At 39.6% G+C, this 12762-nt stretch overlaps 1 protein-coding gene across 3 annotated transcripts in view; it reads right to left on the reverse strand.

Annotated features, from left to right (window-relative positions):
- Nucleotides 1-539: 539 nt before the first annotated feature.
- The window catches only part of adamts10 (ADAM metallopeptidase with thrombospondin type 1 motif, 10), a 76540-nt gene continuing 64317 nt past the window's right edge, over nucleotides 540-12762 (reverse strand). Inside the window, exons 18-25 of one of the 3 annotated variants that reach the window (XM_022670212.2) lie at nucleotides 7692-7772; nucleotides 7434-7597; nucleotides 6726-6852; nucleotides 4629-4758; nucleotides 4313-4517; nucleotides 2774-2950; nucleotides 2491-2650; nucleotides 540-1069 (exon numbers count right to left, since the gene is read on the reverse strand). In XM_022670212.2, coding sequence (XP_022525933.2) covers nucleotides 960-1069; nucleotides 2491-2650; nucleotides 2774-2950; nucleotides 4313-4517; nucleotides 4629-4758; nucleotides 6726-6852; nucleotides 7434-7597; nucleotides 7692-7772 — 1154 coding nt within the window. In that variant the 3' untranslated portion in view covers nucleotides 540-959. Of the gene's footprint in view, nucleotides 1073-2445; nucleotides 2651-2773; nucleotides 2951-4312; nucleotides 4518-4628; nucleotides 4759-6725; nucleotides 6853-7433; nucleotides 7598-7691; nucleotides 7773-12762 lie in introns of all 3 variants that reach the window. The other 2 variants (XM_049485941.1, XM_049485940.1) reach the window with 2 other exon arrangements.

Genomic DNA, 12762 nt, shown 5'->3' on the forward strand with positions numbered 1-12762 from the left:
TTAATTACTCTAGCTGATGTTTAGCTAAATGCTATCATGCTCTAGCTGATGTTTAGCTCGATGTTAACTTTATTTATATTACCTTGAAGCTAACATACACTAGCTGAGGTTAGCTAGATGTTAACATACTCTAGCTATTAACTAGATGGTAACATACTCTAGCTGAAGTTTAGCTAGATGTTAATTACTCTAGCTGATGTTTAGCTAAATGCTAACATGCTCTAGCTGATGTTTAGCTAAATGCTAACATGCTCTAGCTGATGTTTAGCTTGATGTTAACTTTATTTATATTAGCTTGAAGCTAACATACTCTAGCTGATATTTAGCTTGATGTTAATTTTAATTTATATTAGCTAGAAGTTAACATACTCTAGCTGAGGTTAGCTAGAAGCTAAATACATTAGCTGAGGTTAGCTAGAAGCTAACATACTCTGGCTCAGGTTAGCTAGACGTTAATAGTTAGATAATAGTTCTACTTTAGAAATAGTCTAAAAATGAAACAGTTAAACAAAAAAAAAAGGAAATTTTACATGGGGGGGGGGGGGGTGGAGGCAAACTCTTTCTGAAATGTAACTTGTTGACAACAATGTGTAAAAAAATAGTGTTTATAATGTAAAATATTTTTCTTGTGTAGCAGCGGATAAATGAAAACACTGAAGTGTGCAGTGCTGTGGTCCTCAGAGGCTGGACCCGGCCGGATCTGAGAGAGCTGAGGGTACGCGGTATGGCCGACACAAGACTAGCACCATGCTAAAGAGAGCTAAAAGAAGGCAGACGAGTCTCTGACCGTCCGATATTCAGAGCAGCTGGACTGGATAGTTAAAGACAGCAGCACAGTTTCTCTCTCTCTCTCGCTCTCGCTCTGTTTCTCTCTCTCTCTGCTCTGGAATGTGGAGCCGGGGCGGAGCTGGCTCAGGCAGAGTGATGGAGAAGACGAGAGGAGAGAGGGAGACAGGAGGTCAGTGTCCTTGGCAGGTCTTGCAGCACATCTGTCGGAAGTAAGCACGGCTGCAGAACTTGAACCTGAGCACCAGGGGGCAGTACGCCACTGTGTTCACATCTTTGCATTCTGCTGAGGGGGAGGGGGGTTTAGAAACACACAGTCAATAAAACATTGCAAAACACAGTGAAAATATATATATTTAAATAACAATAACAATTAAAACTAATTATGAAAGCACAGATTAAAAAAATAATTAGTTACAGGTGCATCTTAAAAAAACAGAATATCATTAAACTAATTCAGTTCAAAATGTGAAACTCATATTAAATAGATGTATTACACACAGAGTGATCTATTTTAAGCGTTTATTTATTTTACTGTTTAGGATTATGGCTTACAGACAGTGAAAACCTAAAAATCAGTGTCCAATTGGTACTTTTGGCAGTGTGGGCAGTGTGCCAAGTGTTTTCCCGGAAAATCTTACAGCACTTCATGCTTCCCTCTGCTGAACTTTGATAGAGATGTGGGTTTCATTTTCCAGCAGGACTTCGCACACTGCCCACACTGCAAAGTAACAATTGATCTTATATAATTTTCTTATTTTCTGAGACACTGAATTTTGGGTTTTAATTGGCTGTAAACTATAAAAATCAACAATAAAATAAATAAATTTAACTTTAAATAGATCACTCTCTGTTTAATACATCCATATAATATACATATAAGTTTTTTTTACACAGTACACAAAATACACAAAATATTATGACCATCTCTTTGTTTCTACACCTATTGTCTATTTTTTAGGACACTTTGTAGTTCTATAATTAGAATATAATATAATAATATAGAATATAATTATTGCTTTGGGTGAGTAAAGTGCTTTCATTTTTTTAAAAGTAAGCTTAGAATTATTAAGCTGCACTTCAGCGGAGTAGCCTCACAACCTGACTGGTAAAATTCATACTTAAGACGCACCGGATTATAAGGCGCACTACGAAATTTAAAGGAATTTATGTGAGCCTAATAGTCTATATATACTGTATGTATACATATACCTCTGGAATATAATCAAGAGGAAGATGGATGATCACAAACCATCAAACCAAGCTGAACTGCTTGAATTTTTGCATCAGGAGTAAAGCAGCATAAAGTTATCCAAAAGCAGTGTGTAAGACTGGTGGAGAAGGAACATGCCAAGATGCATAAAAACCAGGGTTATTTCACCAAATATTGATTACTGAACTCTTAAAACTTTATGAATATTAAATAGTTTTCTTTGCATTGTTTGAGGCCTGAAAGATTTGAATCTTTTATGTTATTTCAGCCATTTCTCATTTTCAGCAAATAAATGCTCTAAAATAAAATCAGAAACTGATTCAGAAACTAAAGTGTTTTTTATTTATATATAAAGAGATGATCAGGTACATGTAGATATTAGTATTTTGTTGAAGCATAACCGTTGTAAGCTGTGGTTAATATTAGTTCTAGTATTAGGACAGTACCGGTGAGTGTCTCAGAGTGTGTCTGAGTGTCCTTTGTCCTCTCACCCTCGGGGTCATCTGTGGGGCTGCTGAGGTCACACCGGCTCCTGCACTGCTGCATGGCGGCCGGCCGGTGCATTTCTGGGCACTCGCTGGACGGCTGGCCTGTGTGTGACAAACACTGCACCAAGCGCATCTGCTGCCCCAGACCACACTTAGCTGAGCACTGGGGGAGAACACACACACATATTTATACGAATAAAAAATTAAGTGTGAAATTGATTGTATGTCTATATGACTAATATTACAGATATTAGAGGAAGGCAGTTTTCTGTGCTCTTGGTCTCACCTCGCCCCAGGGTCCGGCGAGCCACTGTGGAGGTGGGCAGCGCTGCAGGTTACAGCGCATCCTAGTGGTGGGACGGCCATGCTTCGGACACTCAGACTCATTCAGAGTATCTCCACCTTCTCCACTTCTACAGAGGATCACTCTCTGTCTGTAACCAGGACCACAGCTAGGAGTGCACTGAGAGAGTGAGAGAGAGAGAGAAATGAGAGGTTATCAACTACTACAGATATGGGATAATAAAATGTATGACTTTGAGATTATGTCGTTTCTTTTAAGCTTGTTTTTACAGAGAATGTCTTTTTATGCAGATCCATCGTAAAAGCAGCAGGTTTTAAGTTTTAAAGAGTTCAGAAATCAATATTTGGTGGAATAACCCTGTTTTTTCCAGATTTCATGCATCTTGGCATGTTCTCCTCCACCAGTCTTACACACTGCTTTTAGATAACTTTATGCTGCTTTACTCCTGGTGCAAAAATGTAAGCAGTTCAGTTTGGTTTGATGGTTTGTGATCATCCATCTTCCTCTTGATTATATTCCAGAGGTTTTCAATTTGATAAAATCAAATGTAGAATCAAACACATAAACTATATACTCTATAAACTATATACTCTAGTGCCAAAAAAAAATCTACAGCTTGAGTTGTGTGGTTATGTGGATCTGTAAAGGTCCTTTGTTCGGTTATAAGCATTAATATATGTAGTGTAATATAATATTAATCTATGATAGTGTTATATTTGAATCTGTGATTTAACATCAGAATACCTATCTGTTATTAACCTTTATAATAAACATCTGTAAAATAATACTTTTGAGGTATAGTGTTGAGAAAATGTATGTCAACTAAGAAGAACTTAATACAGGTTTGTAACTTTGGAGACTAAAAAGGCTTTTAGAAAGTCGTTCGTAAATCTTTTTTAATAACAGACATGTACAGGGGTTGGACAATGAAACTGAACTCCTGGTTTAGACCAAAATAATTTATTGTCCCGACAGACAGTTCTGGTGAAACAGGAGAGTTGAGGTACACATTAAATTCTGCTGTGATTTGGGCAGCCTTGGTTTTATGTTTTTTGGATACAATCTGGGTTAGCATCCGAACATCCCTTTCAGACAGCTTCCTCTTACAGCGTCCACAGTTAATCCTGTTGGATGTGGTTGGTCCTTCTTGGTGGTTTGCTGACATTACCCTGGATACCGTGGCTCTTGATACATCACAAAGACTTGCTGTTTTAGTCACAGATGCTCCAGCAAGACTTGCACCAACAATTTGTCCTCTTTTGAACTCTGGTATGTCTCCCATAATGTTGTGTGCATTGCAATATTTTGAGCAAAACTGTGCAAAACTCTTACCCTGCTAATTGAACCTTCACACTCTGCTCTTACTGGTGCAATGTGCAATTAATAAAGATTGGCCACCAGGCTGCTCCAATTTGGCCATGAAACCTCCCACACTAAAATCACAGGTGTTTCAGTTTCATTGTCCAACCCCTGTAGGTCCAGTTCTTAAAGATCCACACAAAGGCTTCTTATTGGATATACCTCAGACCAGTCCAGTGCGTGCCACTCCGGTGGGCAGGTGTGGTTGTCGCAGGGCTCAGTGACGGGGGGCCGGGGGGCGGTACAGGACCAATCGTCCTGAACTTTCTCATCTGTGGGTGTGATTTTCCTCTTACACAGAACCTCGCGGGTCCGCACCCCACCACTACAGCTTCTACTGCACTCTGACCACTCGCTCACCCACCAACTGAGAGAGAGAGAGAGAGAGAGAGAGAGACATGAGAGATTTGTACACAGTATAGTTATAGTGTTATCTCACGCACACACTCACACACACTCACACACTGAGCGTACTCACGTTGGGGGACAGGGGTCCGTGTTGCAGGGACGTTTCTTGTCTTTAGGTTTGTTCCTCTTGTCACAGAAGTGGTTGTAGACCACAGAGTGATCTGCTTGTTTCTTACACACGACCTGCTGGATCTGAAACCCTACGACAGAAAACAAACACCTCACATCATTTTAATTTAGCTCTGGATTTTTTTTTTACCAAATTGAAAACTTCTGTAATATAATCAAGAGGAAGATGGATGATCACAAGCCAACAAACCAAACTGAACTGCTTGAATCTTTCCAAAAGCAGTGTGTAAGACTGGTGGAGGAGAACATGATGCCAAAATGCATGAAAAACTGTAATCAAAAACCAGGGTTATTCCACCAAATATGGATGTCTGAAATCTTAAAACTTTATGAATATGAACTTGTTTTCTTTGCATTATTTGAGGTCTGAAAGCTCTGCATCTTTTTAGTTTTTTCAGCCATTTCTCATTTTCTACAATATTCTAAATTACAACATTTTTATTTGGAATTTGAGAAAAGTGTCTGTAGGTTATAGAATAAAACAACAATGTTAATTTTACTCAAACATAAACTAATAAATAGCAAAATCAGAAAAACTAATTAAAAAACTAAAGTGGTCTTTTATTTGTTTCCAGAGCTGTATATAGACCAATCAAGAACCACCACAGAGCAGGTATTATTTGCATGGTGGGTCATTATTCTCAGCCCTACAGTGATTAGCACTGATTAGCATAGTGGTCGTGGTGTATGAGGTATTAGTTAGTGTGTTGTGCAGATACGAATAGATCAGAGACAGCAGCCGTGCTGCTGGAGTTTTTAAACACTGTATTCACTCACTGTCCTTCACTCTAAAAGACACTCCTAGAGTACCTTGCTGCTCGACTTTGTAGAGTAGAGTACTTTTAGCGGAAATTAAGTCAATCCTTCCAAACAGAACAGCTTCAACTCTGGGATTTTGGTTCGCTTCAGATCCTTTATCCTCTATTCCTTTAACTATTTTCATTATTACACAGGATTGTAAAGAATAATGATACTATACAGAACCTTTTTTCTGTTTTAAAACCATATTGAATCCTTTTTCTGGTACTGATGAAAAACTGGTTTAGGGATTTATCCGTTTTGGAGCCAGGCAGCTCTTCCCACACACTGCGTGAATGTGAGCCGGTGTTGAAAGTTTGCAGCTTTCCGTAACAAATTAGCCCTGATGCATGGCTAAATATTCCTTATCGCAGACGATGTATCGGGTCATTAACTGCTAACGAGCGCCCGGAGGTTTATGGGGTTGTTGGGGGGGGGTCATTCTTCAGTTGTGTTGATTTATTCTTTATACAGTCGCTCCCTTCCCATGCTAATGTGGGGCGGATATCACTGTACAAAACGTAAAAGCGATTGTGAATGTTTTCCAGCATGTGCATGTGTATGTGTGTGTGTGTACATTCACGCCAGAGCTTTGAAAGTGTGCTGTTGATGTAAAGTTGGGCCAAAGATCCAGAGATTGGTCATCTACCCATCTACTGTGGTTTTCCATTATTTCCTGGATGTAGTCTGATCTTGGCACTGTTTCTTATGGTGATTTTAGTTTAGTGTAGTTTGGACAGATAGGTCAAGAGTCCCCAGATAACATGACAATGTGTAGTCTGCATGTGTATGTATAGCGATTTTCCACCAAAAGAACTCCATTTGGGCTTATTATTTTTCAGCGAACCAGCCTACGATTCCACCATTGTTAGTGGAACCATCAAACATCACATCATAGGTCATCAACAGAGGGCGTTGCACAGCGGTAGTGAAAAGAAGCGGTCACGATTCACACTGAAGAACCTAGAATTCTTCGGTTCCAGCTGTAAAAGAACGATCCTGGTTTCAGAACCTACTTTTGTTGGTGGAAACATGGAGAACCAGTTCAAAATAGTGGAAAACTGACCAACTGGGAACCTGAAATTGTTGTTCACAGGTTCAATGTGGGCCTCAAATATGGATATCAGTAACAGGCTCCATCCGGGATCTCTGGCTGTATATGAATAGATAGTGTGTGTGAGTGTGTGTGTGTGTCTGTGTGGGTGGGTGGGTGGGTGGGTGTGTGAGTTGTGTTTTTTACCTCCAGCGCAGGTAACAGAGCAGCGACTCCAGGATGTGTAATGCCAGGCAAATCCACTCAGGGTGTCTCGACTCACAGGGGGGTTAAACCGGTAATGAATACATGGATTCTCTTCCCTCACAAGCACCTAACATACACACACACATACACACATACACACACACACACATTGAATAAATTCCTTTAGAACAAAACCACACATAGATAAACATACAGGACCCTATTTTAGCAATCTATAGTGCATCAACCAATTAGGCATCAAGCAACCACTTAGTGTGTCACTTGCCATTCCCTTTAAGAGTCAGGTAAGCTCTGACTTTGGCACGTTCGTATCTTAACAGCACTGCGCTTTGTGCACCTCAGCAGAGGATTGAAGGAACGCCAGTGGATCACTTAAGGGAAGAATGTAGTTATTTTATTCCTTATTTATCCTGTTTATTGTTGAGTTAAAGTCTGTGGGGTGTGTGTGTGTATTTAATGAGCAGTGGTGTACTCTGGATGATTGACAGTTGTCAGGGTTTTAATCAGTCAGTGGAGCACCTGTGTTTTTCACCGCCACAATAAAAACACATCAGAAATTTACTTGAACACAACTCACTTCCCGACTACCACACCCATCAGTGTAGATTTACTTCTAAACTTAAACACAGGCACAAGGGGGATAAATAATAGACTGTTGATCAAAGTACACAGCCTGAGAGTCCTTACCATTACAATAAGGGTCATGTTGGTGGGCCCCAGGGCCTCTAGGGTCTCTGGCTGGTCTGCGGGACGACGGTAGTGGAAGGTGGTTCCTGCGATGTCAAACCGGCGAGGCGTGTCGATGGTCAGTTTACCGTTAATGAAGTACTGGTCACCTTTACTCTTCAGAACTGTAATTAAAAATATTAATATATTTACTATAAGCTTGTATTTTTGTACAGATCATTTTAGTATGAATGTAAAAAATATATATTATTTTCTCACCCAAATAATTAAGGGACACGTTGAGCTCCTGAATATGTATGAACACAGATCCTTTAGGAATCCTGATCACCTCTTCATAACCTGTGAGAACACACACACACATACACACACAAAGGTCATGTGTGTCCCATGGCATTACCACCCACAGTAGACAGCGCAGTAGATGGTAATGATCGTGACTGGTGGTGTCTGGCTAGAACTGTCCACTTGAACAGACATCCAGCAAAGTGACATCCAGCAAATATCTCATATCCACATTAAATACAAGTGACCCACCACACACACATATCCCACAGATCAGCATAGCGTCCTTTCGTCCTAAATATATTACGCTATGCCTGTGTGTAGTAACAATGCGTAAACAATGCTATATTTAACCTTAGTTTAACCTCAGTAAACATAAAGATGGGGATTGCATTTTTCTGCAGAACATTTTTCTGCAGAAAGTGTAAAATACAACACACACACACACAAACACACACACACACACACACAAATAGTGGTTTATTGGTGGCTGTGGAGAGTGGTGATCTCCTCAGCAGGCTGCTCTGGTTTAAGCATTAAGCGGAGGTTTGGGATTCCTGCTAAATTCCTGGGCAGTGTCTCCACAGCGCGTTTGAGGTCAACTGGCCTCGGCCAGCTCTCCTCCACAGCCCTGCAGATACCCTCATCCCCATCTCCCAAACCAGAGAGAGAGAGAGAGAGAGAGAGAGAGAGAGAGATACAGCAACGAGAGAGAAAGAGAGAGATTTTAGTCAAGAAGTCGAGAAGCCAAACAGAGTTCAGCTACCACTAAGAGAGAGAAACAAACAAGTAAAATATAGAAGGATAAAGAACAAAAATGGTAGAAGGAACGAAAATTGAAAAGTCAATGTAATGTGAAGAAAAGAAAGAAGGATATATAAGGGCAGACAGATGAAAGAAAGAAATAAACAAGAAAAAATGCAACAAAAAGGACATATATCAAAGTATGAAAAAGAACAAAAAAAATCTTTAGAAAATGTCAGACAGACAAAGAAAGAAAGAAAGAAAGAAAGAAAGCTCATATAGACCAATGAATTAAAACAAGTAATGAAGGTCACAGATTTAAAAAAGGAGAAGAAGGAATGTGAGCAAAAATAAAGAATAAAAACACAAAGAATGAAACGAAGAAAAATGGCAAAAAAAGGACAGATCAAAGTATGAAAAAGAACAAATAAAAAAAGCAGAAAAGGATCAGACAAAAAAATGAAAGAATCAGGAAGCAAAGATAGAAAAAAAGAAGAAGAAAAAAACACGCTACAAATATTTAAGATTTTTTGAAGATTTTAAAAAAGAAAATGTCAGGAAGACAAAAAGAAAGAAAGAAAGAAAGAAAGAAAGAAAGATCATACAGACCAATGAACGAAAACAAAAAACAAGGGTCATAGAGATTTAAAAATAAAAAAAAGTATGTGAGCAGAAACAAAGAATGAAAACAAGAACAACTGCATCAAAAAGGACAGATCAAAGTATGAAAAAGAAATAAGTAAAAAAAACCTACATATATTTAAGAAAGAAAAAAGATCATACAGACCAACGAAAAATGGAAAAAGGAATGTGAGCAGAAAGTTAGATTAAAATAAAAAACAAAGAATTAAAACATTAAATAAAATGCCAGACAGACTAAATGATTAAATAAATGAATTAATCAATTAATTAATAAAGAAAGAAAAAAAAGTACAAAAAGAGGGGAAAAAAAAGTAGGAAAAAGGTCAAACAGGCATAAAACACAGAAAACAAAAGAAAAACGAACAGAAGAATGAAAGAGAAAGATGCTTTTTAGGGCTATTGTTTGGCAGGGTGTAATCACAGTGGTACAGTGTGTTAAGCTGAGCTGAGCTGCTCTGTGGTCAGTTTGTAAATCGGGGCCACGGATCAGCCTGAAGCCCAGAATAGCTCCCCCCGCTGGCCCCACACTGCCTCTGCGGTCCCCTGTTACTGCAGCCCGCCCTGGGTGTGTCTTCCTGAAGCCCTGAAATAAACCCACAGCCTCACAGCTGAGCCTGCAGCTCACCAGCCAGCACCCAACACCATCTGGATCACCTACTGCTGCTGACCAAGCACTGACCCTCTACCCCACACAATACCCCTCCCACAACCGATAGGCCGGTTCTGGAGGGCCCAGATGGGCGAGTTCACAGCAGTAGAGCATCACCATCACCTGATTCATGAGCTAAAATGCTAAATAACCAAAATAACCATCATTATCACCACCCAAACTGTCTAATCCATCAACTGCACCACCCTTCCCCTCATTCTTACCCAATAACCCCATGTGAACCTTCCACCCAACCACCAGAGCCACCACCACCGGCCCTGAATCCAGCTCCACCCACAGCCTTTTCCCTTTATGCCCAGATTAAAGCCTTGATTACTCAGCGGTTATTCTTAGCAGGTATTGGGAACTCATTTAGGCCGGATGGAGCACAGAGTGACAGATGATGTTATTCTTTGCCTCTGGGCAGCAGGAAGAGGGCAAAGTGTGGCCAATCAGATGCCAATCTAGCTCTTAAAACCACTGCTGTAAAAAAGTATATAGCATTAATCGCCTGGAGCCGGGCGCAAACCCACAACCTGCTGCTGCTGCTTCCTAATTTACCACTGGCCAAACATGACCTTTCCCTACATTACTGTACAAAAGGCCTAACCTAGTTTAATTTCAATTCCAGTATTTTACACTAAAAAAATATATATTAAAAAAAATTTAAATGTTCTCTTTTATGTAATTTTTAAGTCTGAACAAAAATATCACATTCTTGTCCTGTTTTCTCTCCTTCCTATTCTGTCTCTGTGTTCTTTCCCATCGCCTCATGTTTTCTTAGCCATGTGCTCTTCGAGCACATGGCTCTCTGTGTTGTTCTCCTTGTCTCTGTCTTTGTCTTCAGAGCTTTTACCTGTTACCGCCCTCTCGTTACCTATCCCCAGGTGTTTCCTGTTTCCTGTTCCACTTTCTTGTATTTGTATCCCATTTGTTTCATTGTTCATTTGTCCGTTCTTATATATTTTCACGTCAGTCAGGTTGTTTATTTGTTTCAGGTCATATTTGTTTTATAAGTTTTGTTTTGTTTCCTGTTTGTTATTAAAGTACATTTTGCATCTGCCTCAAAAAAAAATTGCATTATAAAGTATAGCAAACTAATTACCTCAACTAACATTATAAAGTTAATTGTTAAAAGTTGGTCTAACTAAATAATCTGTGTTGGCAAAATGTAAAAATTGTAGTTGAACCCTAGTTGAGGAACTTAGCAATTTTTCAGGGTTTTGCATGATGTTGGTCATGCTATTTGCATATTGATCTTGTCCACCTCTCACTCACCATTAGTGTGTAGTCTGCCACATGCTGCTACTGCCTTCTCTTTTTATTTATATATTGTATATGCTTTGTTTTGTGTTGCTGAGTGTATATAGACTAAATGATGGCTGGCTGACCGACAGTAATAAGTAATAGTCAAAAATTTCCAGTCGCTATTTTTATTAACAAAAAATACACTTTACACACTGAAATTACTCCTGATTCCTTGAATAGTTTAATAAACAAGTTTTAAGTAAATTGAACTTTTTTCTTTCTCAGACACAGAAATAAGTGAAGCAACAGTCTAACTGCTTGATTGAAATGAACAGTAAATGTACTATATAAACTAAACTTCTTTCGGAATATTTACTTTTAATTTCTGCTGCAGATCATGTATTACTTTTTTCAAAGATCAACTCAATATGCGTGGTTTATTCAGTTGAGTTTATGAAAGCATTAGACACTAAATATGAGTATATTTTCTTTTTTATTTGTTAGTTTATGCATTTTTTCTTTATAATACCCGTAAATTGTAACTAATGATATGCTGACCTGATCAAAAAACAAAAAAAACACTTATTTTTAAAATGCAAAAACAAAAGCACATAAGCTGCACTCCCTCACCCTCATCGCACTCCACATCTCTCCAGCCCAAAAGGCCGCAGCTGCCAGAACACGCTAGCCCTGCAGAAACCCGCGAGGCCGCTGAGGCTTGGCAGAGATCGCAAATATTCCTGATTTTCCCTCTTTTTTGACTTTCACTAGGGAAACAAATGCATTCTAATCATGCAGACCTTGCATGTGAGCAGGTAATTATAAATCTACTTTCAAAATCCCTCCACTCCCTCGGCAGCGCGGCAAGTGTCCAGCACATAACTGGGCTTGGGTTAGAAGACTAAAAAAAAAAAAGAAATCATGAAAAAACAACACAAATACACAGACACATTGTTTAAGTTTCCACAAAGCAATTATGGGCTCGTTCGGAGAGGTGAGAGCCTAAAAAGGTGATAAAACTCTCTCTGGAGGCTCGAACCTGCTCCAAAACTCATATTCCATTTGGAGGTTTTTTTTTACTGTTTGGCTTTTATTTTCCAGCTGAATGGTAAAGCTCAAGGCCTTAATGCAGTTACAGAGGGAGATCTGTGAGGTATAGCTGCAAGGAAAAGGTAGAGCAGTGAGGTAGAACGAGTTAGAGCATGACACTGAGGTGTTAGGTAAAATTGTCAGGTAGTGCTGCGAGGCATAACTGTTAGGTAGAGCTGTGTGATAGAGATGCGTAGTAGTGGTGTGAATTAGAAGTTTGAGGTAGAACTCTAAGGTAGAGCTGCAAGGCAGAACTGTGAGGTAGAACTTTGTGGCAGAACTGTCAGGTAGAGCTGTGAGGTAGAGCTGCAAGGTAGAGCAGTGAGGTAGAAATGTTAGAGCAAAAGCTAGAGCTGCGAAGTAATCCTGTGAGGTTGAGTTGTGAGTTTGAGCTGTGAGGAAGAGCTGTATGGTAGAGCTGTGTGGAAGAGCTGCAAGGTAGAGGTGTGAGGTAGAACTGTGAGGTAGAGCTGTGAGGTAGAACTGTAAGGTAGTATTGAATGGTAGAGCTGCGAGAAAGAGCTATGTGGTAGAGCTTTGAGGTAGAGCTGCGAGAAAGAGCTATGAGGTAGAACTGTATGGTAGAGCTGTGAGGTAAAGTTGTGAGGTAGAACTGTGAGGTAGAGCTTTGAGGTAGAGCTGCGAGGTAGAACTGTAAGGTAGAGCTGTGTTGAA

Source organism: Astyanax mexicanus, chromosome 12, assembly GCF_023375975.1.
Source record: "Astyanax mexicanus isolate ESR-SI-001 chromosome 12, AstMex3_surface, whole genome shotgun sequence".
Classification (NCBI taxonomy): Eukaryota; Metazoa; Chordata; class Actinopteri; order Characiformes; family Acestrorhamphidae; genus Astyanax; species Astyanax mexicanus.